Source organism: Opisthorchis viverrini, assembly GCF_000715545.1.
Source record: "Opisthorchis viverrini unplaced genomic scaffold opera_v5_141, whole genome shotgun sequence".
NCBI classification, from domain to species: Eukaryota; Metazoa; Platyhelminthes; class Trematoda; order Opisthorchiida; family Opisthorchiidae; genus Opisthorchis; species Opisthorchis viverrini.
The window spans coordinates 873,532-896,473 of record NW_008751798.1 but is presented as its reverse complement, the minus strand read 5'-3'; the positions used below and the strand labels follow the sequence as shown (position 1 = coordinate 896,473).

General features: G+C 45.4%; 2 protein-coding genes across 2 annotated transcripts in view; one reads left to right on the top strand and one right to left on the bottom strand.

Moving 5' to 3' along the window:
* Positions 1–1,734: 1,734 nt before the first annotated feature.
* Positions 1,735–22,942, bottom strand: part of T265_06682 (hypothetical protein) — a gene marked incomplete at both ends in the record, with an annotated part of 31,486 nt that continues 10,278 nt past the window's right edge. Inside the window, 10 exons of the mRNA XM_009172007.1 lie at positions 1,735–2,322; positions 2,411–2,530; positions 5,887–6,086; positions 8,292–8,528; positions 9,243–9,407; positions 12,909–13,037; positions 15,439–15,911; positions 18,159–18,298; positions 19,298–19,375; positions 21,690–21,775. Coding sequence (XP_009170271.1) covers positions 2,143–2,322; positions 2,411–2,530; positions 5,887–6,086; positions 8,292–8,528; positions 9,243–9,407; positions 12,909–13,037; positions 15,439–15,911; positions 18,159–18,298; positions 19,298–19,375; positions 21,690–21,775 — 1,808 coding nt within the window. The remainder of the gene's footprint in view (positions 2,323–2,410; positions 2,531–5,886; positions 6,087–8,291; positions 8,529–9,242; positions 9,408–12,908; positions 13,038–15,438; positions 15,912–18,158; positions 18,299–19,297; positions 19,376–21,689; positions 21,776–22,942) is intronic.
* On the top strand, positions 18,460–18,651 carry T265_06681 (hypothetical protein; the record flags this gene model as incomplete). Its single annotated transcript, XM_009172006.1, has 1 exon — positions 18,460–18,651. One exon carries the CDS (start codon positions 18,460–18,462, stop codon positions 18,649–18,651), a length of 192 nt encoding a protein of 63 aa, XP_009170270.1.

The following is a 22,942-nucleotide window of genomic DNA, read 5'->3' as shown; positions in this document are numbered from 1 at the left end:
ATATAAAGTACAGTTGAGTGATAGCGAAGCGTCAGTGCTAAACACTGACGGCATGCTGTCGATGATAATGAGATTTCTTTGGGTGAAGCGAGTAAGTTCTTGAGCGATAGACAAAAGTTGAACGATCCTATAAAACTGCGACGGTGCGCCTCAATGTTGCCATTCTTATTTGATGCGTAAGGCGTCTCTGAAGCGAGAGACCAATGAGGAGGGGAGATAGCACAGAATGTGAAACTCACTGAGGTTAGGGTGCCACGCTGGACAAAGACCAAAGGCAAACGGCGAGAAGCGTACATACATGAAATGACCAACGAGGACCCAGTGAATATCGCGCAAAATAATTTGTTATAGTGTGGATGAACCGGTAGGCTACGGTCAACATTGTTTGGTCAGGTTTTGAGCTCACTCATCACACTACGAACGTAGTGTGCGGTGAATTTTTGAATTTTCTAAACCTGAAAAATAGCAGCTTCCACCGGAGGGAGAATAAACAGTCGCTGATGCACAGCTAGTTAAAAACGGGCAATTTCTGTGTTTATTCTTCAGTTTTCATCGTGGCTGCCATTCACAGACACCAGGTAGGACTAGGTTCGTTGATGACTTTTCCTTAAAAAAGGCGTAAATACGATGCTCACTTTCTAGACAGGTTGAAGAAACAAAACTACTAATTGGCGACATGATGCTGGTCCGTATACTTCTGCATTTTCGAAAGCCTTTCTGAAGATGTTTTGGGGATTAAGCTTGTCAGTCTGAAAGACGAAGTAGGAATCTGCGGCTCGTTTGCAAACCCAGAGGATACCCATAGGAAGAATACCGTGAATACCGTTTTTGCTGTACGAAATTAGCTTGGTTCGGTAAGGACCTTTCAGCATTATTTTATTTTTCCTCCGTATGATACCCTTTAAGTGTATTTTACCATAGATACTTCCAAACCTAATCTATGTGTACAAACGCTCAGCTGAGGTAGGGCTCGCTGAAATCCACCGAACTACGGAAGTTGTGGTTTCGTGTATCCTTATGCGCTTCATTCACTGACCGGAAGGTCCGTGGTTCGAATCCGACCTCTACCTCTCGACTTCCCCTGTCTAGGCTTGGGTAATCTGACAGTATCCCAGCCCTCGTGCTTCCTTCAAGTGCCATGGCAGTTAGGTACCGAACGGGTGCTACAACTGAACGACGCGCTTCTTTGTATTCCGTAATCGACAAGTCACATCTAGTTCGCTATATGATACTACCGTATAAGTTGACTTGGTTTATTAAAAAAATACTAGGATTTTGAGTTATGGTTAAATTATCTAGAGATGACTTCCCTGTCACCCAGCTCAAAAAACAAACACACGCCCAGCCTCACCACTCTAATGTCATCGTGAATCAACGTGCCGTAACTGATTCCTTAACTTGGAACGGTTCTTGCTCAGACGTGCGATCAAATTTGTCGTGATGACCGCAATAGAGTCGACTTTCATAGGACTGTTCTGTTGCTCCAGCATATGACATCTAGGCAACTCAACAGTAGGACTGAAAAATATTCGCTCGCTGCAAAAAGACGAGTAGCAGATTCGTCAAGAATAGAGGCACTCGGATGGTGTGACTGATGGTTAAACGGTGGACGTTCCATAAACGAGAGGCGGAGAGAACATTTCTGATGAACTTGTCGGTCCATAACGAGTACACCCGTCGAACAATCGATACTGACAGAGTCAGGGCGATCTTTTTATCGATCGGAAAGAATTTGTCGCGGTGTCATCATATGGTGGTTGTATGGGTCTGGCAAAATTATCAGAACGAACAAAACCGAAGAATTAAACTCTGTGCATTCGATATTAAGTGCTTTAAAGTTGGTAAAACGGCTCGCCTATGCGTTCGTCACGTACAAAGACAGAAAGCCAGAACCGGAGAATAAGCTAATTAACGTAAAAAAAATCACCAGTAGACAAAGTAAAAACAGCTGATAGGCGGAAAGCATAAGGAAGTCAAAATAAAACTGGTAAGTGGAAGAGGTGTCAAAAAAGTTATAGCGGTAAAATCGAGGGAATGACGAACCGACAGCCAGGAGTACAAAGAAGTCATACAGAAATACTGTAAATCAGAGTGAGGATTGTAAAAATGATGATATGTGGCATCAATGCAGACGTTTGCATTTCAACTTTTTGACCAGTAACGCGGGACCCAGGAAGGCTGACGTTCTAACTGAGTAGCAATAGCGGTCAGTTCGTTCACTGTGGTTTCGATGGTGTCTGGGATGACCACGATGTCAAACCAATGACCAAAACGGACCTCCATTTTTCGACTTGTCTCGATGCACATTTTTAGTTCCATATCCTAAAACAAATGGGGCACACAACGCGCAGTTGAAAAACAGGAATGGGGACTGCGAGCCAAAGCGAAATACGTAGCGGACTGGACTTACGGAGCAATTAACTTTGAGACCGAGTTGCTTCTGTATACGGCGCAACTCATCCACTCTCTCGGGTGGAGAAATGAAGATGACGTATGGCATCAGACCGCTGGCACGTATTAGACGCAGGGACTGTTGTGGGTAAAAAGGAAAAAGTAAAATCTAATTGTTCACTGGCTAGAAACTACTCATCAGTTACTCAGTAGGGAGACTTCAACGTAAATGTACATTTTGGTAACGACCGACAGCGTCATCCGTTGTGAACATCGAATAAGAGGAAGTAACGTACACTTGCAAAGGTACAAGCAATAACCTGAAAAATAAGGCACATGTTCATGTTGTACAGTGTTTAGCAGATAGTTGGCGACAGTCGATTTGGGAACGGAGACTGAACAAACACCGTGGGACCAGACGATATTCTTGTAAGTTCGATGTCAATCAATAACCTGAAAAATAAGGCACATGTTCATGTTGTACAGTGTTTAGCAGATAGTTGGCGACAGTCGATTTGGGAACGGAGACTGAACAAACACCGTGGGACCAGACGATATTCTTGTAAGTTTCGATGTCAATTCATTATATAAAAATGTGCCAAAAGGGACTCTTAGGAAGTATGTAAGCGACGGCTACTAGCAGAACAAACACAGCTTACGGTCGATAAAACAGCGAAAGGCATAAAAGCATGCCTGAATTTCACCCATTTCATACAGGAAACTACTCACACGGTCACTAAAAACTATTCGATAGCCCACGACCGGTTCCACTCTTATTGGGGCTTATCAGGTAGGCGCAGTCTCTGAGATTCCGTTTTCGATTCCGTTGTTTACACTCAAGAACAAGGTCTAGCAATGGGATCTCCAATATCCCCGGTTTTGGCAAATATATTCATGGAAGAACTTGAACAGACAGCTTTAGCCGGATTCCCATACCCACCTAAGATATTCTGGCGCTATGTAGATGACACCTTAGTCGTAATGAAACGAGACAAGGTCAGTGAGTTTACAACTACCAGAATGAAGTGAATCCACACATCAAATTTAGTATCGAGGTAGAGTTAACGTTGGGTACACTGGCCTTCTTAGACTGTATGATACATAAGGTCGGGGAAAAATAAAGACCACAGTGTACGAGAAGTCAACCGATACTAAGGCAGTTTCGAACTACTCGTCTGCCCATCAAAAGTCGGTATTCGTGAGTATTGCGTCATCAATGTTTAGGCACAGAAGAAGCTGGTCGGCCCAAATTGAAGTAAAGAACAAACTTCGGGGTAGTGGTTATCTAGCTATTTGATCAGGAGTCAATTACGAAGGATGTTGGTACTGGTAGCGAAACCCAACAGGGGATGGATTGGGACTGCTGCCATTCCATGTAAACCAGGGACAGCTGTGGACATTCGGTGAATTCGAAACACGCCAACATAAGATTGGCTTTCTATAGGGGGAACACTCTGCGCTCTGCACTGGTGCAATTGAAGGATCGCCTCCTGGCAAAGAGAACCAGGGACTGTGTCTACAAAATTAAGTGTAACGACTGCAATAAACTCTATATAGGACAGACGTCCAGGAAATATCACATCAGAATCGGAGAGCATAGAAAAATAAGCAGGCCGCCAAGAAACGCGGATGAACATCGAGCGTTACTGAAAGACTCAGGAATTGTGGAATATGTACTCAACAAAGGACACAAAATATAATTAGAAAATGTTGAGGTTTTGATGTGAGGACTGCGGTCCACGTCACAGAGGCTGTGGGAATCGCCAAGCATCCCAGTGTCAACAGCACGGTAGGCGTGGAACCGGCAAGCGTGTTGAGAAAGATTCTGGATCACTCGAGCTGACACGTGCTGGTGGTCATCAGAGGAATCGCCAAGCATCCCAGTGTCAACAGCACGGTAGGCGTGGAACCGGCAAGCGTGTTGAGAAAGATTCTGGATCACTCGAGCTGACACGTGCTGGTGTGCGGTCATCAGAAGGAGAACTGGTCATCATCAGAATCCCACTTAACGCTCAAGCCCGCAAAGACCAACGAAATTTACCAGTGTGGCACTCGCAGTGAAACAGATTGAAGTGGGAGATTTAACAACCAAACCGGGTCGGAACTAATTTGAAACTCCGCCAACCAATCAGCGCCACAATAAGGCAACCACGCTAACCGACCAAACGCATTAAGTGGACATTCACCACTGATCCAGTGCTGTAAACTCACTGGTTTTCCGTCTGCCTTAAAACATGGCCAGATTGGTGACCTGCTAACTTGGCCAGATGGGAAAAGTTGCTCAAATAAAAATAAACTACCAGTTGATTAGCAAACCCTTCTGAAGGGATGAATTGTCATTCGGTCAAAAACTGTTTCCAACTAGGGGAAAACCCCAATACCCTTCTCCTCGAATCAGATTCCCCTAAAGAAACGATTTTTTCTCTTAGCCATTGAAACAACGAACCAAATATTCAACCTCTCACAAAGGTCCGGGGGTTTGAAGTGAAACGGAGTCGTCTACCTCGAGGCTTGTCCACACAAGGTTGATACAGGAACGCCCTCCATTTTTGCGTGTGGTAGGATGGGCCTGTAAATGAGCCGCCTGAACATTAGCAAGCAGAGGGCGGTGGAACTGAATATAACTGCTACGACCAAATACCAAAGCATTGTCATAAACATGAAAATACCGGCGACAAGTGCAGAAAAAACGTATAGTTTCACTTGAAAGCATACCATCAGCCACAAATGCCGTTCAATCGGAGCAAGAGTTAATAGTGAATTGGCTGTGTTACCGACTTGAACGTCGTGGCTGCAGTCAACTGCAGTCTCTGTAGCATGTAGCTTAACACAGAACATAGGAGTGGGAAAACAGGAGTTGCCAAGCCAGGCTCGCAAGTCATTTGGTTTGAAAAGGCCTCCAGAAGGAGGCGGACGGCCAGTTTCACGAACCTTTCTACCAAAAGCAGCGTAGTCATGTGCGACAGCAACGAGGGTTCTACCGATTTAAGGGGTTCTTTGGATGCCGAAGTCTGCTGAAGAGGTGCCTTTGATGCCTGAGCTGAAGGCAATGGATATGTAACGGCGCAGATACCGGATAGTGAGGAATAGACGGTATAATGAATGCTGCAATGAGAGTATGGTGTTTTAATGGATTCCGGTATGCGGTGAATGTACCGTTATTTGATATCAAAACTTCAATCAGATGCACAGGTTCAGCTGCATCACGAAGTTAGGTGGGACAGAACTCACGGGGAAAACTGATAAAAGATACTCTCCAGCATTTCAATATTTCTCTAAAGTTGAGAACTTCGATATCAGGATCGAGCTGCTTAAAGAAACAGCTAGAACGCCCGCGAGGACAGGCTCCGGGGAGCTATGCCTTGCAGATAGCGGTCACGAAGCAGACAGTGCTTCAGAGACAAGGAAATGAACTTTCTGGAGAATATGACTAGTTTTCGATCATCTGACATCAAAAGTTAACAAAGTCCACGAATTGGTGGTAAAATGGCTCACCTCGGGGCGGAGCGTTATACACACGACTTTGCCCTCGTCCACTAACTTTTGCAATGTAGACTTGCTGGTGCCGTAACGGGCCCGACTGAACATGCCCCATTCAATAAATTCGCCTCGTTTTCGATCAGCTTCAAAAGATTCATCACTGACAACAATATAAGGCACTGAGGAGTCGGATTTCACTTTCGGGTTGGTTGTGTCTGATGAGAAAAAGCATTAACGACTTTTCGCAAGAGGTTCATACAGTCGACACAAGGATATGCAATGAATTACAGGAGGATTTAGACAGACAATGAGTGCCTATCGACTCAGTTCAAGGTCATGTGTGGTTGGAGAGATGTTGAATACAGGGTTACTTGGAGAATAAAGCATTTTTGAACCGAAACCGTGCTCGTCAAAGTGACTGGTGGTGCGAGTAGGAGCAATACGGAGATCCCGATGGAAATTAACTCCGCGGTCCTAGAAGTTCTGGGTGCTGCAGGAAGTTGGACCTTTTTTGATGCATAGCTCCTATTCTGTAACAGCGAGTTGAGAGCGAATTCACATTTATACGTCTAAATCTCCACTATAGACAGCTAACCACCAAATTACGCCGAAAATGGTTGTCACATTACCACCGATGCCTATGCGGCATTCAACATACGTAAATAGATACCCTAATTTGAACTTCCCGGGTTGAAGAATGAAACGGGTGAATGCGAACCGAGCAGTGAAATTGCAATGCTACGTTGGAACAAGCGACCATCTGATAATGCACATACAAAGCGAACTTCAGGATTTGTGCAAGCGACTCAATAACGCGGTTAAAGACGAATAAAGCATGCTCCACGCGTCCGTACAATGTCGGAAAACCAGAAGAAATCATATGCATAGTCGACATAATGATCGTCAATTAGCATAGAAAATTTTCTGTGCTCTTCACTTTGTTGCACGTGATTAAGATTGAGTTGCATACAAAGTACAAACGACAATCTGCATTTGTTCTGTCGATAAGGCTGATCACGTGACGATAGTCCTGGACCAATCAGTCACTGAACAGTCCCATGTAACTCGGTTAGTGTTAAAATCTTAAATTATATGGCTGTTAAGCTGCTGCTGTGGTAGACACTGAAACTCCACCGCCGGAGCATGTGGAGGAGCCTCATAAGCGATGCACTGTACGTGTTTTTGACCTGAGTTTTTGGCGTTATAACACGTAGTGCTATTTTGGTGATTGTTTTGACGGGAAAATATCGTTACCACCCTTATGGAACACAGAAGTCTGTGGTATGCTGAGGAATCCTGACAAAATCTGCATTTTGCACTGGGAGTTTGTTTCAGTGTACCAAAAACAGTTTCGCTATTGACCTTACTTTTCGAAGGCTGATTCATACGCTCAGTGGTTAGAATTTACTAACCAGAAGGTCCGTGGTTCGAGGTCCGAGCTCTACCTCTTGACATCCCCTGTGTGCAGTTGGGTAACCTAGTGATATCCAAGCCCTCGTGGTTTCTTCTGGTTGCATGGCAGTTAAGCACTGGAAGGTGTGCTACGGCTGAACGAAATGACTTAGTAGTATGTTTTTTACCTCCGTAGTTTGGGATTATCGTGGCATTGAATGAGCAGAAAATTATCTGCGAAAGAAACTAGCTTTCTTGACAGCCAACGCCTCTGTAGTTTTTCTGGGACAGCAGTTCTTTTCAGACTAACGTCTTTCAAGTGATTGAGGGTATCCATGGAAGTCATGAGAAAACGAAGGTAGCGAGCGAATCTTGTCAACTGCGATTGGTCTATTAGACCAGAAATCAAGTAGAAAGGTTATATGAAAACCACAAGCGCGAGTTTCCTTTGGATGCAGAGTTTTGGGACCCCTGAACTTGGTTGGTAATCAAACACAACCCTATGGTCGAGAAGTCGAAATGAACTGCACTGAAATTAGCGAATATGCACTCATTTGCAAACTAATTTGGTTTTCGAGAGACTCCACTTGGAACCCAGCTGAATCTCTCGGTTTTGATGTTTCCAGGCAACTGAATGTGCTGCACCAGGCCGCCTCATGTTTTAGTCGCTACGATATTCGAGATATCGTGATACATATATTTTTTGTAATGCACTACTCAGAGGTTGCTATCGAGGAGTTTTCAGCAACCTTATGAGTAGTGTATTAGAGAACTGCATTGAATTATGGTGACCCACATTACGAGTCTCTGCAATGTTTCCACATTCGCATCACGCATTGTCTTCATGATGATCATCAATTTATCGTTACTACCTATAAGGATACTATCTAAAGGCTTGTCTGAGAATATGGTATGATCAAGCATTTGCTTCCATGGCGCAAACAAGTCCGTTTAGTCGAAGCCTCGTGCTTTGGGACAAAACTAACATAATAAAAAAATCAGTAATTAGAACGGAACGTTAAACCCACGGATAGGAGCAGGACAAAATCGGGCCGGGTCCACATTGATCAAATTTTGCATCAATTGATGTCGTCCTACGTGAGCCGGCCCGACGAACACAAGAGGGCGCCTCCTCAGGGGTTGTGGAATGTATTGTGCCACCGGTTCATAGGTCCAAAGGCTTGAATGTGGTAAATATCCTGCGGCGACCTCCTTATCGAGCCATGCAACAGGGTCTTCGTCAAAATTAGCTGTAGTGTCCGGAGCTGGGAATGATGACAAAAAATCGACTAAAAACGCATTTAGGGGGAGTTCAACCGTTGAGGTTAAGCGAAACAAGGCACCTTGTAAATATAACACTCGAAGATAAGTGTCCAAACGACATGATGAGCTCTAGATTCGATAAAAAAATTGTGTTAACGATAAAACTCAGCAAGCTGCACGAAGATCACCATCGTTGTTGTTAATTGAGGTACGCGCACTCACCAAAACCAACAGGCGATGCCGTAGGCAGTGAGAAACGCGTACACATACAAGCGCGAAAAACCGATAGAGTGAGGAACCAGACTACGTGTGATTCTATCGGGTGGGCGGGCACACGAAGTATTGACCGCGTGAAAGAGAGCAACGGCCACTTGTTGTGGACCATCGCCATGATTAGCATAATGGAATTACGAGTTCAGCTGCTGAATTAGTCACAGGCACACAAGGGCGGATGCCTTATGATTATATGTGGCCAAAACTGCACAGTTAGGCATTCTGGTTTGGTTGACCAGCCGGCTGACTAACGTTCAGCCTGTACGCATGGGAGTGAGCGCGAGTGGCCGCGTATATGCTGCGAATGCGTTACAAACAAAAACTCCACACCAATAAACTCCAAAAGCGGTAGATTTCTCTACACGCCCGACGACACCAATGCACCGTCCTAAATGCGACGGAAATCAACAACTAAAAGCAGTGAAAAACGGTCAGGAACTCACCAAAATGAACAGAAGGAAAATAGCTCGTTTCAAATAAGCCCTTCTTCTTACCCCGAATTGCGCTGAGGCAAGGAGATTTCACGCCAGCTTTGTGAGCTAGACGAGCCCGACGTTCCCGTCGCGGTCGCACATCGTAGCCATGTTGACCCCAAACAGGTCCAGCCGCTGAAACATACAGGATAGCTTGGAAGATTCTCAAGAGACTATGAGAAAACGAAAGAGGATTTGCTCGTGTTCACGGAGCCGGTCGTTCTCATCAGTGACGGTAAAATCAGGGTTCAATACCGGTGCCTCGCTGCTGTACAGTTACGATTGTTTGGAGTACTGTTTTTGTTAAGATTTTGCAGAAATCCTCGACTCTAGTCGAATTTTTGGACGTGATATTGGGGAGTCGATTTAGCAGAGGTTATCAGATAGAAGTATAGTGAAAATGAAGAACAAATCTAGTGCCAACATACCAAAAACGACTCAAGGTGCATACATCTACATGCGGTCAGTAATGAAGATAAACTGATAAACAGAAGATCCCTGACCTTCATTAATATACACATATGGCGTAATCTCTATCCTGGAATGGTCATGTGAACAAAATCACAGCTCTTCTCGGTCGACTTTACAAGCATCTATCAGGCCACAGGTTACACGCCTCGTTGTTTGTACTATCCTAGGAGGACATCATCAGCATTCTTATCGCAAATGACTAAACAACTGCAGCGTGCGCATGTGTGATGTGCGACAAGTAACTCCCCTGAATTATGGTTAATGGTCGTAGTGTGGATTAGATGCGTCCCCCGCTTTGTCATCGTTAAAACGGTCCCGTTAGCCTTCATTCTCATGATAAACAACCGCATGAATACACCAAGTACTAGGATGACGATTGGGACAATGGGACTGGTTGCTGAATCACGTCTGTCCGCCTGATTCTTACACATAATAGTATTTAGTCAAAGAATTTTGGCCAAATTTGACTAAGTGTATGTTTGTGATCGAGTTCCTTAAACAAGAGTGTTGGAAAGGTGCACGTGGGGCGAAATAGCCCAGGTGGTTAGAGTGCGAATTTACTGACCGGAAGGTCTGTGGTTCAAACTCGACCTCTGCCTCTCAACCTCACCTGTTTAGGCTTGGGCAACCTCGCAGTATCTCAGTCCTCGTGCTTCCTTCGAGTTGCATGGCAGCTAGGCACCAGAAGGATGTTACAGCTGAACGACGTGAAGACGCATGCTAGCAAGCCTTCGGACAATGTGGAGTGTATCAATTCTGGCGTCACAAATAACCTTGGAGCTCGACGTTATTATTTAGAATTACAATGAGTAGGAAAGCCACCCTACAAAGCCGAGCATCAACAGAAGAAAAAGACAATTTGAGTGGAATGGTAGGATTTTGAAATCTTGTTAACAAATTTATGAATCAATAATCGATATCCCGAAAAATTCAAATTCTAACTGGAAGCCAAACAACATACAGCCGGGTCATGTGGACCACGATGGACGTAATATCTGATCAAGATCATTTTGCGTAGTCAGCGAAACTTCAACATTGGTGAGCACATGTGATCTCGAATTTAAAGCAATTTCAAAGATTGGAGAAATGTCAACTGCGTGAAAAAAATGTTGAAAAGATAGTTGGTGATGGAAGCCAAATGTAGAATGACGGATTGTTCTAAACAGCTAAAACTGTACTCAGGGACGTGTCCCTTCATCTGCATCTTATGCCTCATTGCAGTTCCACCTGGATTAATGGTATCACCTATGCGGAGATGTTATCCAGCCAGTCCGTGTTGCTAACTCGCAACACGCGCGATACGACACAACGGTCATTAAGGTAAAGGATGGAATGCACACGCGGCAGAAGCGACTAATAATAGATCAACTAGATGGCCGGGCAGACCGATTACACGGACATCGCACATCTATTCTGCTTGAAATTTTCTTAGACCAGTTCAGCCACATGTCGTATGATTCGACAGACAATCTGGAGTGTGAAGAATCGCTCAGTAGGGATGGAATGGGGTTCCATGGGGTACAGTTCGCATCTCACGCAAAACAAAGTTAGGGATAGTAGGATGTGAGGTGGTGACTTTGAGAAAACATGCATAACAATTAGGAACATGTCCTGTCACCGGACCTGTCCCATTGTTCCGATCGACATTCTGGAACCTGGTGTAGTCATGCGGTTAGTTATCATCAGATTGAAAGTTAGCGGGACCGTTTAAAAGAAGACAAAATAGAGAACGTAGGTAATCGACAGTATCACCATTGACTATGGCAATCACGCTATTGGAGCAGCTCTACTGAGGTTAAGCAACCATGCTCAGTGTCCCCAATTCATCCAGTACGACTATGGCCTTTCACCAATATGTACATAAATTCGTTGATGTTGTGAGTAGGGATCAGAGGTATTAACACAACAGTTAAATGACCTGCTTTTCGGTTCACATTGTGCTCTTAATCCACTGACCCCGGGCGAGCATCTGGTTAACATTTCCAACTCATAACCGACGCTTGAGCACTATACAGCCACAGTGAGCTAGTGTCGTTTGATTGTTGTAATTGTACAGTCATGTCTTGAGCTTCGGTCCCACTGAATCCCATACTGTCGTACGAGTGTTCTCTGTGTACGACGCAACGATAACAACGGGCTACTAAATGAGCATTCGGTTTACTGGAAAAAGACACTAAATCGAAGGAGATACGTCGATCTAGAATACCACGAGATGGGTTGTTGGTTTGTTTGGTTTGGTGAGGTGTTAGCGATGTTGCCCAACTCAGTACTAGTTCGTAAATATTGATAGCGCATACGTCATACACTAGTGCCTTATTGTAATCTAGTGTCTGAGCCACATTATCATCACCATCGACAGCATGACATCAGTGTTCAACACCGATGCTTCATTGCCACACAACCATGATTTATTTGAAAACCTTATTATCAAAAGAATGATAAAAGTGGACAGCGAACGAACTTAGTTCTACACTATTATAATCACTCCGAGGTGCGCACACCTCCAGATACTCATTCAGGCAATTCGCTAAAAGGTGACAACATGAACACCACTGACATCGATCAACAGTCACATCTTACAGCGTATCTAACCAGGCACAGTGGGGATCACGCGGTACCCATCCTGGAAGGCGAGTAGCACCGACACCACCAAGATTTTTCGTGATCTCTTCCATACCCCACTTAGAGCTCAAGGGTTGAACACTTCTCTGAATTAGCCATGGAAAATAGCACTCTCCTCGACGAGCGATGGTTAGGCATAAGCAATTCATGGCCTAACCAACGCAGTTTCTGGTGCTGGATACATTGTTCAGTGGAAGCCCCAGATAACTCGCTTTCCAATTGCCTCGTTACGGATTCACCGATACCAAACCACATGAGCTATGGTTCCCGGACAACGATTGTCGAACACGTCCCAGTTCCGCTGCTCGAATAGATCAAGCTTCACAGCCATAGAACAAAACAGCCTGCACACGTCTCTTGAGATTCAGGGATTCACCACTCTGACGACTTAGGTGTCTGAAATTCGCAAACACGACTCGGGTCTTGCAGATTCGTACATTTACTTCATCTGTCACACTACAATCAGGATTAAGACAGCTTCCAAAATAGTAGACAGCACGTCCACGAGCATGACCTTGCACTTTGTGGGTCCAAAGTGCATACCAAAGGACGGGATGAGTTTGGTCAGTTCATTCAAAAACACCTGCGCCTTCTCCTCCTCTTCGAAGGTGAGAACGATGTCGTCTGCATATTCCAGATCGACGAAGCTTTCATCACGGGCTATTTGAAGAGCTTTAGACGTTCGAATCATGAGATTATCGAACATGAAATTATAAAGGAATGGAGAGAGTTGGTACCGCTGACGGACACCGCTTTGTGTACGGAAGCTATTGGAGGGCACTCCGTATACTCTCACACGTCCGGAATTCGAATACAAATAACGCATTAACTTCACAAACTTTCGGTGAACTTCTTTATGGACAAGCTGGTAAAGGGGAACAGATCAGTCAACCGAGTTGAATGTTCTTGGAAATCCAGGGATAGTAAAGTTGTGAGTCATCTGTAGTGTGACGTTCTGGCACCTGATGGAGAAGATTTGGTCAACGCAATCCCTACCAGGCCGGGATCCCGATTGCTGCTCTCGAGTCGGCGTTTCACGAGCCACTGTAAGGCGACGAAGCACAATTGACGCCAACAGTCTCGTTACGACCGCGGTCAAGCTGATCCCCTTTGGTTACCACACACAATACGAGCCCCTTTTTTGAAAATGGGCACTACCGCCAACTCTCCCCAGTTGTCTGAGACAGACTCCTTTTCCCAAATGCAAGCAAACAGATAAAACAAGCGCTGACTGAGGACTCCACCCCCATCTTCAAACAATGAGGATAGGGGGGGACATACGGACCAAAAGCTCGGTGGCGCTTGAGAGAATAGGTGCAGTCGTAAACCTCCGAGGGCGTAGCAGGATCCACGTTCACCGTCCAGGATTCTACGTCGGCTTTAGGCCGCTGGTGGCCAGGATAACTGTTGCTGGAAGCGTTCGGCCCAACGGTCGATGCATTCTTTATTCAAGATGGTTACTCCATTCCGATCTTTGATGGTTTCACTCACAGTTGGTTCCCGGGGACCGGTCGCACGGATCAACTGCAATAATCTTCGGGCATTATCGGGTTTCTGGGCCTCTTCCATTTATTTGGCTTTCTGTGTCCATCATACTTCATGGTCGGATCGCAAGCTCACTTTCACTTGACGTCTAAACACTCTTCGCGCCGGGTTCTGTTCAGGACCGGCTAGGATATTTCTCCGAGATTTGAACAGTGTCACCGTTCGGTCTGATATCCAGTGCTTGGGTGCGCCTGGTTGGGTCGTGCCACAGGCAAAACTCCCAGCAAGATGCGAAGAAATGGCGACCGCGTCGCTGTATGAATTCACATCTGATGGTGGAGCAGTTAAAAGACTACAGAAGATGATTCTGATAAATTCGTCTAACACCTGGATCTCGAAGTCTCTCAGTTACCAAGCGATTTTCCCGTACCTCACGCTGCCCTGGAAAACACCGGGAGAAGCGGCTTCGGACGAGCGCGTGGTCAGAATCCACAAATGCGTTGCAACACGAGCGTCAGTTAGTTATTGGTTTGCGTCATCGGTAACTGATGACAATGTGATCGATTTGAGTTGGTAGCCGGCCAGCCGTTGGAGGAAGATTGGTTAAAAAGTGAAATTTTATAGGCATAACTCAGACGAAGCGTGTTGGATCCAACTAACCAAAACCTCAGAGAAACGGGAGTTTCTACAGCGGTACCACGTAAAGAGTACTCAACATCGAAAAAACAAACAGCGGTCGGAATTACGCTTTTTAATCTCTGGGTAGCGAAGTCAGAGATTCGTTCAGCTGTCGCACTCTTTCGGTGTCCAACTGCCATGCCACCCGAAGGTTGCACTAGGGCGAGGTTGCCCAAGTCTAGACAGGGGAAGTCGAGGGGCAGAGGTCGGGTTCGAACCACGGACCTTCCGGTCAGTAAATTCGCGCTCTAACCACATGGGCCATTTCGCCCCCGAAGTCAGAGGACCAGCCGCGTAAAGAACACCCAGAAGGGTGGAAGTAGGAGCAGAGTGTTTGTCTACACGAAGTTAACCCTCCTGATGGGACTGGCAACTCGTTAACATAACTGTTGATCCTATACGGAAAGAGAAAAGAACATTGACTATGTCAAACCAGATAGAACGCAATTTTGAAAGACGTGTAAAGCAGGTGCTAACTGGGCAGATAAGTAGTTCTCGGTGGTACTCAGGGGATCGATGGGATTGGGAAAAGTGGCTGTTATCGCCGTGTGGCACCTGAAATCCAGCTTTGGTATCCGTGTTACGCAGCCAAGCAGCGGGTAGTTGAGCCAGACTCCAGGCGAGAAAGTCGGCTGTCTGAAATAATCCAGCTTCAAGACTAGTTGGACTTTAGGCTACGCCTGATTGATGGAAGGAAAATTTGGCGTTTAACACCTCTCGAAGGTGATACTGAGGAGAGCAGGAAACTCTTCAAAATTCCATTCAAATGTAAGTCAAAGCGGAGGGCTGGACCTACTACGGCTACCACTTAGATAAACAATTTGTGGTACACATGTCTGTGGACTACGGATAGATAAATATCTAATATGATATACAATGATTAGAAAAGACAGAACAAACTGCCACACACCTGCCCACTCCTCAAATACACCCTCCGTTAGTTGACCGCTCGGTCTTACTTGGCCAGACATACGGCCGTCGTAGATAGAATTTATCAGAGTACTGTTCACTAAATACTGTGCAGAGTTTCCAGATGCGTCAGGATCGGCCACGTCCTTTGATTGGCCCGGTTCCTCCAGTGTCCCGCCTGTCACTTTGGGCTGAGAAATTGTGGATCCAGATTTCTTTTTTCCAAAGGGTAGTTTAATACCCAAGAAACGTTTTTCTGAAGCCGGCGCAACAGAGGAGACATTCTCCTTGTTCTCTCGATGTTCGGACTCCAATTCCAAATCAGAAGGCTCGTCTTCCAATTCCACATCCTCAGATCCGCTGTTCAGCCATGATTGTAATCGCAGAACAGCCCGATGTCGCTGATAGACTGGACTGGGAATGAGACCAGCCAAAGTTCCCACAGCCCCGGTAATTCCAGTCTCCTCGTCGCTTCTGTCAAGTGGAGGAATGGGCAAATATAGAGGTCATATGGACAAGGTGACACCCCGGTGAGACAAAATAGACAAAACACCGATCCGGAAAGGAAGTAGTCAACGGAGCGAAGTGTTGTTTTTCAGATACGAAGACAAGACAACACCAAAAGTCACTAGGGCAAGATTGGCAAAACGGAGCACTTCGGTATCCGAAATTCACTGGTCATCAGAAAGGTCGAGGAAGATCGAAAGAAATGACCACCATGACACGTCATCCCCGACGACTTTGAAGAGAGCACTTTATAAGACGAGAATTACAAACCACGGTTGACTTGAAGTGGTTTAATACATGTGTGGGCGAAAATGCCGGTGAGGGTACAAGAACAGCGTCTGAAGAGAATTTCACTGGGTGTCCACTTTAAACTTAGTCATTTAGGATATTGCTTGTTTCCGCTTGTCATGTCATCTTACGGTTCGAGGTTTTTTTTGGAATCAGCCACGCACTCGTGTGAGAACTTTCAGTGGGTGCGTTGAAGAATCGAGTGGGACTATGCTGTGGGATTTGCTTTCAGCTCCGATAATAGCCGAGATTCTGCACTGCATGAGTGTATAAAAGCCCTCATTCTTCCAGCCTTTTCTCGAAATATACGCAAATGGTATGCTGTGATGATGAGAGCGGGAAGCGTAGAAACTCAGTGTGAAAACTCCTGTGTCGTTATGGAAAACAATCACCGTATCAGTACATTTGGGCATCACGACAGAGCAAGCTACCCTCACCTTTTGCGGATATCATCGACACAAGTCTTGCAAAAAGTCTTGTTAAGCTGCCCGGCTAAGTGGCGGTATGCTCTCCAGTGGGCAGCACGGCCTGTCAGGTTTCTAATTACGTGTGACTTGATGAGGAGTTGGTACCCACTTTCATTTCACGTTGTCCCCTTCCATTCTCTCCCATAGCTGTGCGACATGAGTATTTACTAGTGATATACTACTGCCGATGACGATAAAGAGACCTCTCGAACTTATCCACAACCGAGTAACGTCTTCCGGTTACCAGCAAAAACAGGAACACGCTGAAAAAGGTGCGGGTGTATCGGTGGGTATCTGACACCTTTGAGTAAATAGCAAAATAAAACAGGTCTGAAAATTTGGAGCAAACTGGGTCGCGTGCCACTTAGTAACCTCTTTGGTGGGAGATTATCGTATTTGAAACTGATCTACAGATTGGTGGTCATCCAGTGGTAAGGTACGTAGTAATGAAAGTGGATGGGCGCCCTATTTCCACATGCACGTTAGTGACATCGCTCGACGACCGATCGTGCACTCGGTTCCCGTTTGTGTGTGGACTATGTTATCAGGGTGCCCCGATAGGAGGACAACTAAAACGCTAACCGAAGCATCTGTCCCGAAAACCTGACCGCAATGCAAGACGATTGGCGTTGGAACACCGCAGGTCTTCAACTTTCAGCGAACCATTCGCAACAACCATAGGAGCCAGGAAAGTGCGACATTCCGAACACGACCTATCGTCGTCGGGTGGTCAAGCGGACAGGATAGCCGGTTATCACCGGATTCGATTCTCACACGGGTGCCTTCAAAATGGCTGCTGGTTTTTGCACAAATACTCTGTAAAAGAATGTTTAAGAAACAAAGACTTAAAAACCCTTTTGAACTCTGTGGCCACTGACCACTGCGGCAACTTCGCTACGTCCATTCAGTTCAGTCCATTCAAACAAATGTTTGCAGCATCTGGATCAGTGTCATGGCATGACTCCATAATTGGTCGGATATGTTAAGCTCGCTTGGTATACCACGCGTGTTACTAACGTCTCGATCAACTGTTCACAGCTATTTCAAAGCCATTCGCCTTCAGCTATCAGCGTGTTTACATCGACCCACTGTCCTCAGAGTCATATGTGTAAATGATGTCATCCCAAAGTTTGCTTTGAAACCAGCACTTTTCACAAAGTTGATAAGCGGCCAACGCGTCGTAGAGCGTTCGGTCCTGAAGGCACCCGTTAGGTTTCTACAGCAAAATCTGAAAAATTCGATCCCTTCTAAATGATAGTAATATGCTTCCAAATGAATAATTCGTGAGGGAAGCTTACATATGTATGCAGTAAAGTACAAATGAACAGTGGTTCTGTACGCCGACGCATCCACGAATATGAAATCCTCTGCATTATTCAGAACATAAAAGATCAAAAAAAGAACATGGCAGATCTGAAGAGTCAGGCTTTAAGTCCATCAACTGCCCCGCGAAATTTACCGATATGCTTGCCACCAATTTGGATCACGTCGTCCGGTTACGTGTAGGATATCACCCTTGGTAAACGAAAGACCGAGTTCATGGCAGGCCAGGTACCGATCTTCATCCGGGTCGTAGGAGAATAAGGCACGCAGATGGATCTGATTGGCGAAGTGAGAAGAGCAAACAATAATGTTGGGTAACGGTGATCAGACAGAAGATGTGGCAGTACAATGGACCAGTGAACCGGCCTGCTGAGGACTGATAGTGGCAAAAACAGAACATCAATTGAACAGTAGACTCATGCATAAAGGTTTCACTGATGATCGGCACGAGTCGTCAGCTCGGTGTATGGAAATGTGACGAAGCATCTATGTCTGAGGAACCACCGAATTCGGCTGGTCCTGGTGGCACGTACACTGGAGGGGCACTAGAGAAGACGACCGCTGTTCCCGGTTCGCCAATTAACGAATCAGAGGATTACGTAAGTCAGAGGACAACTGCAGAATGGTAACCCAAGAATGAGTTAAACCACTGAAGAGACACGAGTAAAGGAAATTCTGCTGCGATACTCATGCCGGCTCATTGTTGCGGCTACCGACTTGAAATGCAGATTGAGACCACCATTCTAGTAGATGGGGCCCGCATGCCTCTCCATGGACTGGCACGATAGAATGGTCTGACTGATGCTTTGGAGGTGTAGGCTCCGCGAAACAGTTGTGATAAGTCCCTTGCCTTTTACAACAATCAAGTTAGACAACTTGTTATTGTTATAAGACGCTCAATACTGGTATCAATGCTGATGAAGAAAACCAGCAAGGGAATTAACGATCGCGTGTGGTTATTGCATTTGGATAAACCTCGCATTCCAAAACAAAATCCATGTAAATCGATCGGGATCCAATCTGAATTCAAATTCCAAGCGGTTGCATCAAGTGCTCCAGCTCAAAGTTGTAAAGTATTGTTTTATGAGGAGATAAGATTTATGATGGCCCAGCAATGACTTGCTGGTGTTCATCATTCCCAAATTCCATCTTTTTCCATCATTCGTTTCGAATACTGAAGGCTAAACGTAATAATCAGGATATAATGAGGTATGTCCTACTACAGAACTCAAACCGAAAGTGAGTTTGGTAAAAATAAACACGCAGAAAGCTTACGATGCCTCCCATAGGCGATTTGGCGAAGGGATCGCTAGCAGGTGCCACCAACAAAACGACCCTCCCACGGAGTGAGGCCTAGGAGAACAGAGAGAGAATTGAGGTAAGACACAGAATGACAAGTTCTGACAACATTGCACTTGAATCGAGAGAATAAGCTTTGGACACCTTGACTTCATCTCGGTTTCCAAATGACGTGCTAAACCGTAGGTCCCACCCCATTAATTCGTGTTTTTTCGTTGACAAACGTGATACAGACAGAATAGAAGTCTCATTCATTCAGGAGGATCATCCTCGGAGGGGCAAGGGTAAAAATTTTCAACATCCAGGAACCTTATGTGTTCGTATGTATCTCGGTCGGACAGGGCGGACTAAATTCGAAGTATGTGGTGATAGAAAAGATATTCAGAAAACGAAACGACCCTAATCGTACGCCAAGCAACTAACATGGGACCAGTAATCCCTGTATAGATAACCGCATTGGCCGAATGCAGCATCGGAAGCAGATGTTCATGAATCTGTAAGATAGGTTGATTTTACAAATGACCGATTCTTCGTGCCTGTTCGGGTGGTCCACACCCATGCATTCGCCAATGCCTGAGGGGATCTGACTTGACATCGATCGGTCTAATGGTGTGGTAGGTCGAAAGAGCAATCCGACATTTATTCAACTGAACCAGCCGATTAACCACTCTTACTCGTTTGACCGTGTCTACTGGGAAATGCACCTTGGCTTTCACCAACTGGACGCTCTGGTATAGATGAGCGTGACGACATTTCGGTACGCCTTCGTTCACAAACGAAGAAACAAGGAACTCCTCGGGGTCAAATCAATAAAAGTCACAAGCCGGAACTCGGATGGACAAAGGTCACTCCAACATCGATCAGACTACGACGGCGAGGGATGCCAAGCCCAAAAGTCACGTGGGTATCGGCGAACTAGGACACGGGATAAAAGAACAACCAATGGGACCGCCCGATCGAATAACTAATCGCGGTCAAAGGTCAGCCCGGCTACCAAGTACGTATATCAACGCACAACCACTAACCCCCCGCTACGCACAACTACCCTCCCCAATAACGCACTGACGATGTCACTTCAATTGGTGACGAAACGTTTGCAATCAAATTGCCCAGCTCAGCGAACAAGCCAACGACCATCTACGCTACCTGAGCTACCGACATTTTCCTCTATAGAAAAGCATGAGAACTCACAAGCCACGATTGTCGTTACACTCCACCAAGATCAAAATGATTGGGGCTTTGTAGATGAGACGTATCGATTTCCCCGGTGCACTGATTTACTGAACCTGTCTATTTCCCTGCTATTGGCACTACAACTGCTGCAGTAAAGCACAACGATTATCGACACAGACTGCAAACGAAAAAAAACGGAAGAGCGATCAATTCTACCGGAAGGAAGTTATCCAGTGAAACAAATGAATGCGGAGTGTAAGAACCACACATCAAAGCGAGCCACAAAGGGACAAAAAGACTCATGAAGAAGCTGTTTCTCAGCCAGCTAATCACGTCAAAAAAGTTATATAAACGCATACAAGTAGGGAGGAGGAAATGCCAGTCTGATCTCATCATTGAGTGCGATACGTTTTTAAGCTAACTGCCAAGTGCAGAGATCACGCCAACAGTCAACTGACTAACAAACAAAATAATGTTCTCATGAAGGAAACTACCCGCGTGGTCTTTAAGAACTCTTCGACAAAACTTGTGAGTAGGTTTCGTTCAGCTGTAGGACCCTTTCGGTGCCTAACTGCCATGCCACCAGAAGGAAGCAAGAGAGCTGGGATACTGCCAAGTTGCCCAAGCCTAGACAGGGGAAGTCGAGTGGCGGAGGTCGGGTTGGAACGACGGACCTTGCAGTCAGCAAATTCGCGCTCTAACCAGTGAGTGTAGAAACATTGAGGTGCGCCGTATACAGACCGAGTCAGGCAAGGCTAAAGCGAGGTAATTTACTATTCGATTGGTTCCTGGAGATAGTTAGGTAGTCCAATCCAATGAAATTAGCGCGTCGGGGTTTGAAATTTATAAGAACACAAATAACTTTCCCTTTATAAGCCTAGAAAGGCAACGTGATATTTCATGGTGGTCGTCTGACGTTATTGAGAGAAGGGTGCATGTTCACAAGACAAGCAGTGTCACATTACATGTATTGGGGCCGAATGGTGTTTTCGTGAAACCATGGGCAGTGTTGGTATAGACCGACTCATTGGAATCGATTAGTCAGATCGGCTAATTCACGAAAAAACCTGGATGGATGCAGGGAAATTAAATTACAGACCGAATCGCTCCTTGACTGGCAACCACAAAACAAATGCAAGTGGTCACTGCAAAGACTATCAATTTGCTGTGGGACATGAAAGCCCTTAGAGCTTACTAAAATTTCCGTGGCCGTCTTCAAGTCTTTTCCAAGCAGTTCGATACCATTGGCAGTCAGCAGTTCATCACCTTCGTGCAGTAAGTCTAAGGAAGAAAACGATAGAACTTTCAAGGTAAATATTTCATTTAAACAAAACGAACATCAATAAATGTCCGTAAAGCAAAACAATAACTAACGGGTTTGGTAGGTGCGTGGAAGTCCTAACTGGTACTTATCCATCAGAACCAGCAAAAGTATGGATCACGTGTCCGATCCACCTGACAGGTCTCAATGACGACGGAAGGCCTCGAGTGTTTCAAGACAAGACAGCTGCTTTACTAAAAGTAATTTGACCGCATTTAACTGTGCTCCTTTCATAGCAGTGGTCAATAGATTTGTCCGACTAGTGGGCATATCAGAAGAATAAAAAGATAAGCTTGACTTTATATCATACAAAATATTTTTCTTTTCTTTTCTTTCAGCATTCTTGAGAAATCCATACTTTTTGGTTATATGGGAACGCTCCTAAAAAGCGCCCAAGCAGTCTGTTGCTTTAGTTATATTTCCAGTAAATTCATCTGGAACATTTTTGGTGCTCGGAAGCATACCTGACTACCACCGTGTTACGAACCCTCAAACCACAATTGTGGTACCGAATACTGAATGCTACAATCGGCATCCTCTTCGTCGTTTTCGCTCTCTGTCTAGATCTCAAAGATAATCTAACAAGAATCTGAACTAACAAAAACATGCAAATGACTACGTAGCGTAAGCATTATCAAAAATAGCCTAAGAGTAAGTGTTCATCTTAGGAGTAGTGGGTCTACCGAGCTTGGCCTGCTTACGGAATCCGCACCTGATATAACACTGTATACTTTTGTAAGACTGGTTGTTCCAAGCATTCAGGTCCCGTGGTGTTGCGCCTACTAATGACCCGGTGAATAAACTATGCAAAATTGTAACTCGTTTAGGCCTAACACACTACTCACAAAATTGCAGAGAATTTTCGACATTCCTCGGCCGGTTTCGCCCTTCTTGGGGCTCATCAAGGAGGCACAGTCCCCGAGTTTCTGTCTACCGTATGTTCTAGTTGAACCCACATTGGACAAGTATTTTTATTTGCACACGAATTTCGTTTTGACAGGAGACTCAGCAGAATCCACCCGAATCTCTCGTTTACGATGGTCTCCTCCAACCTTAACCTTAACTGGATCTCATATTCTCACTAAATGTGTGACAAAAGCTGTTACCGGTAATGGATTTCATGAACT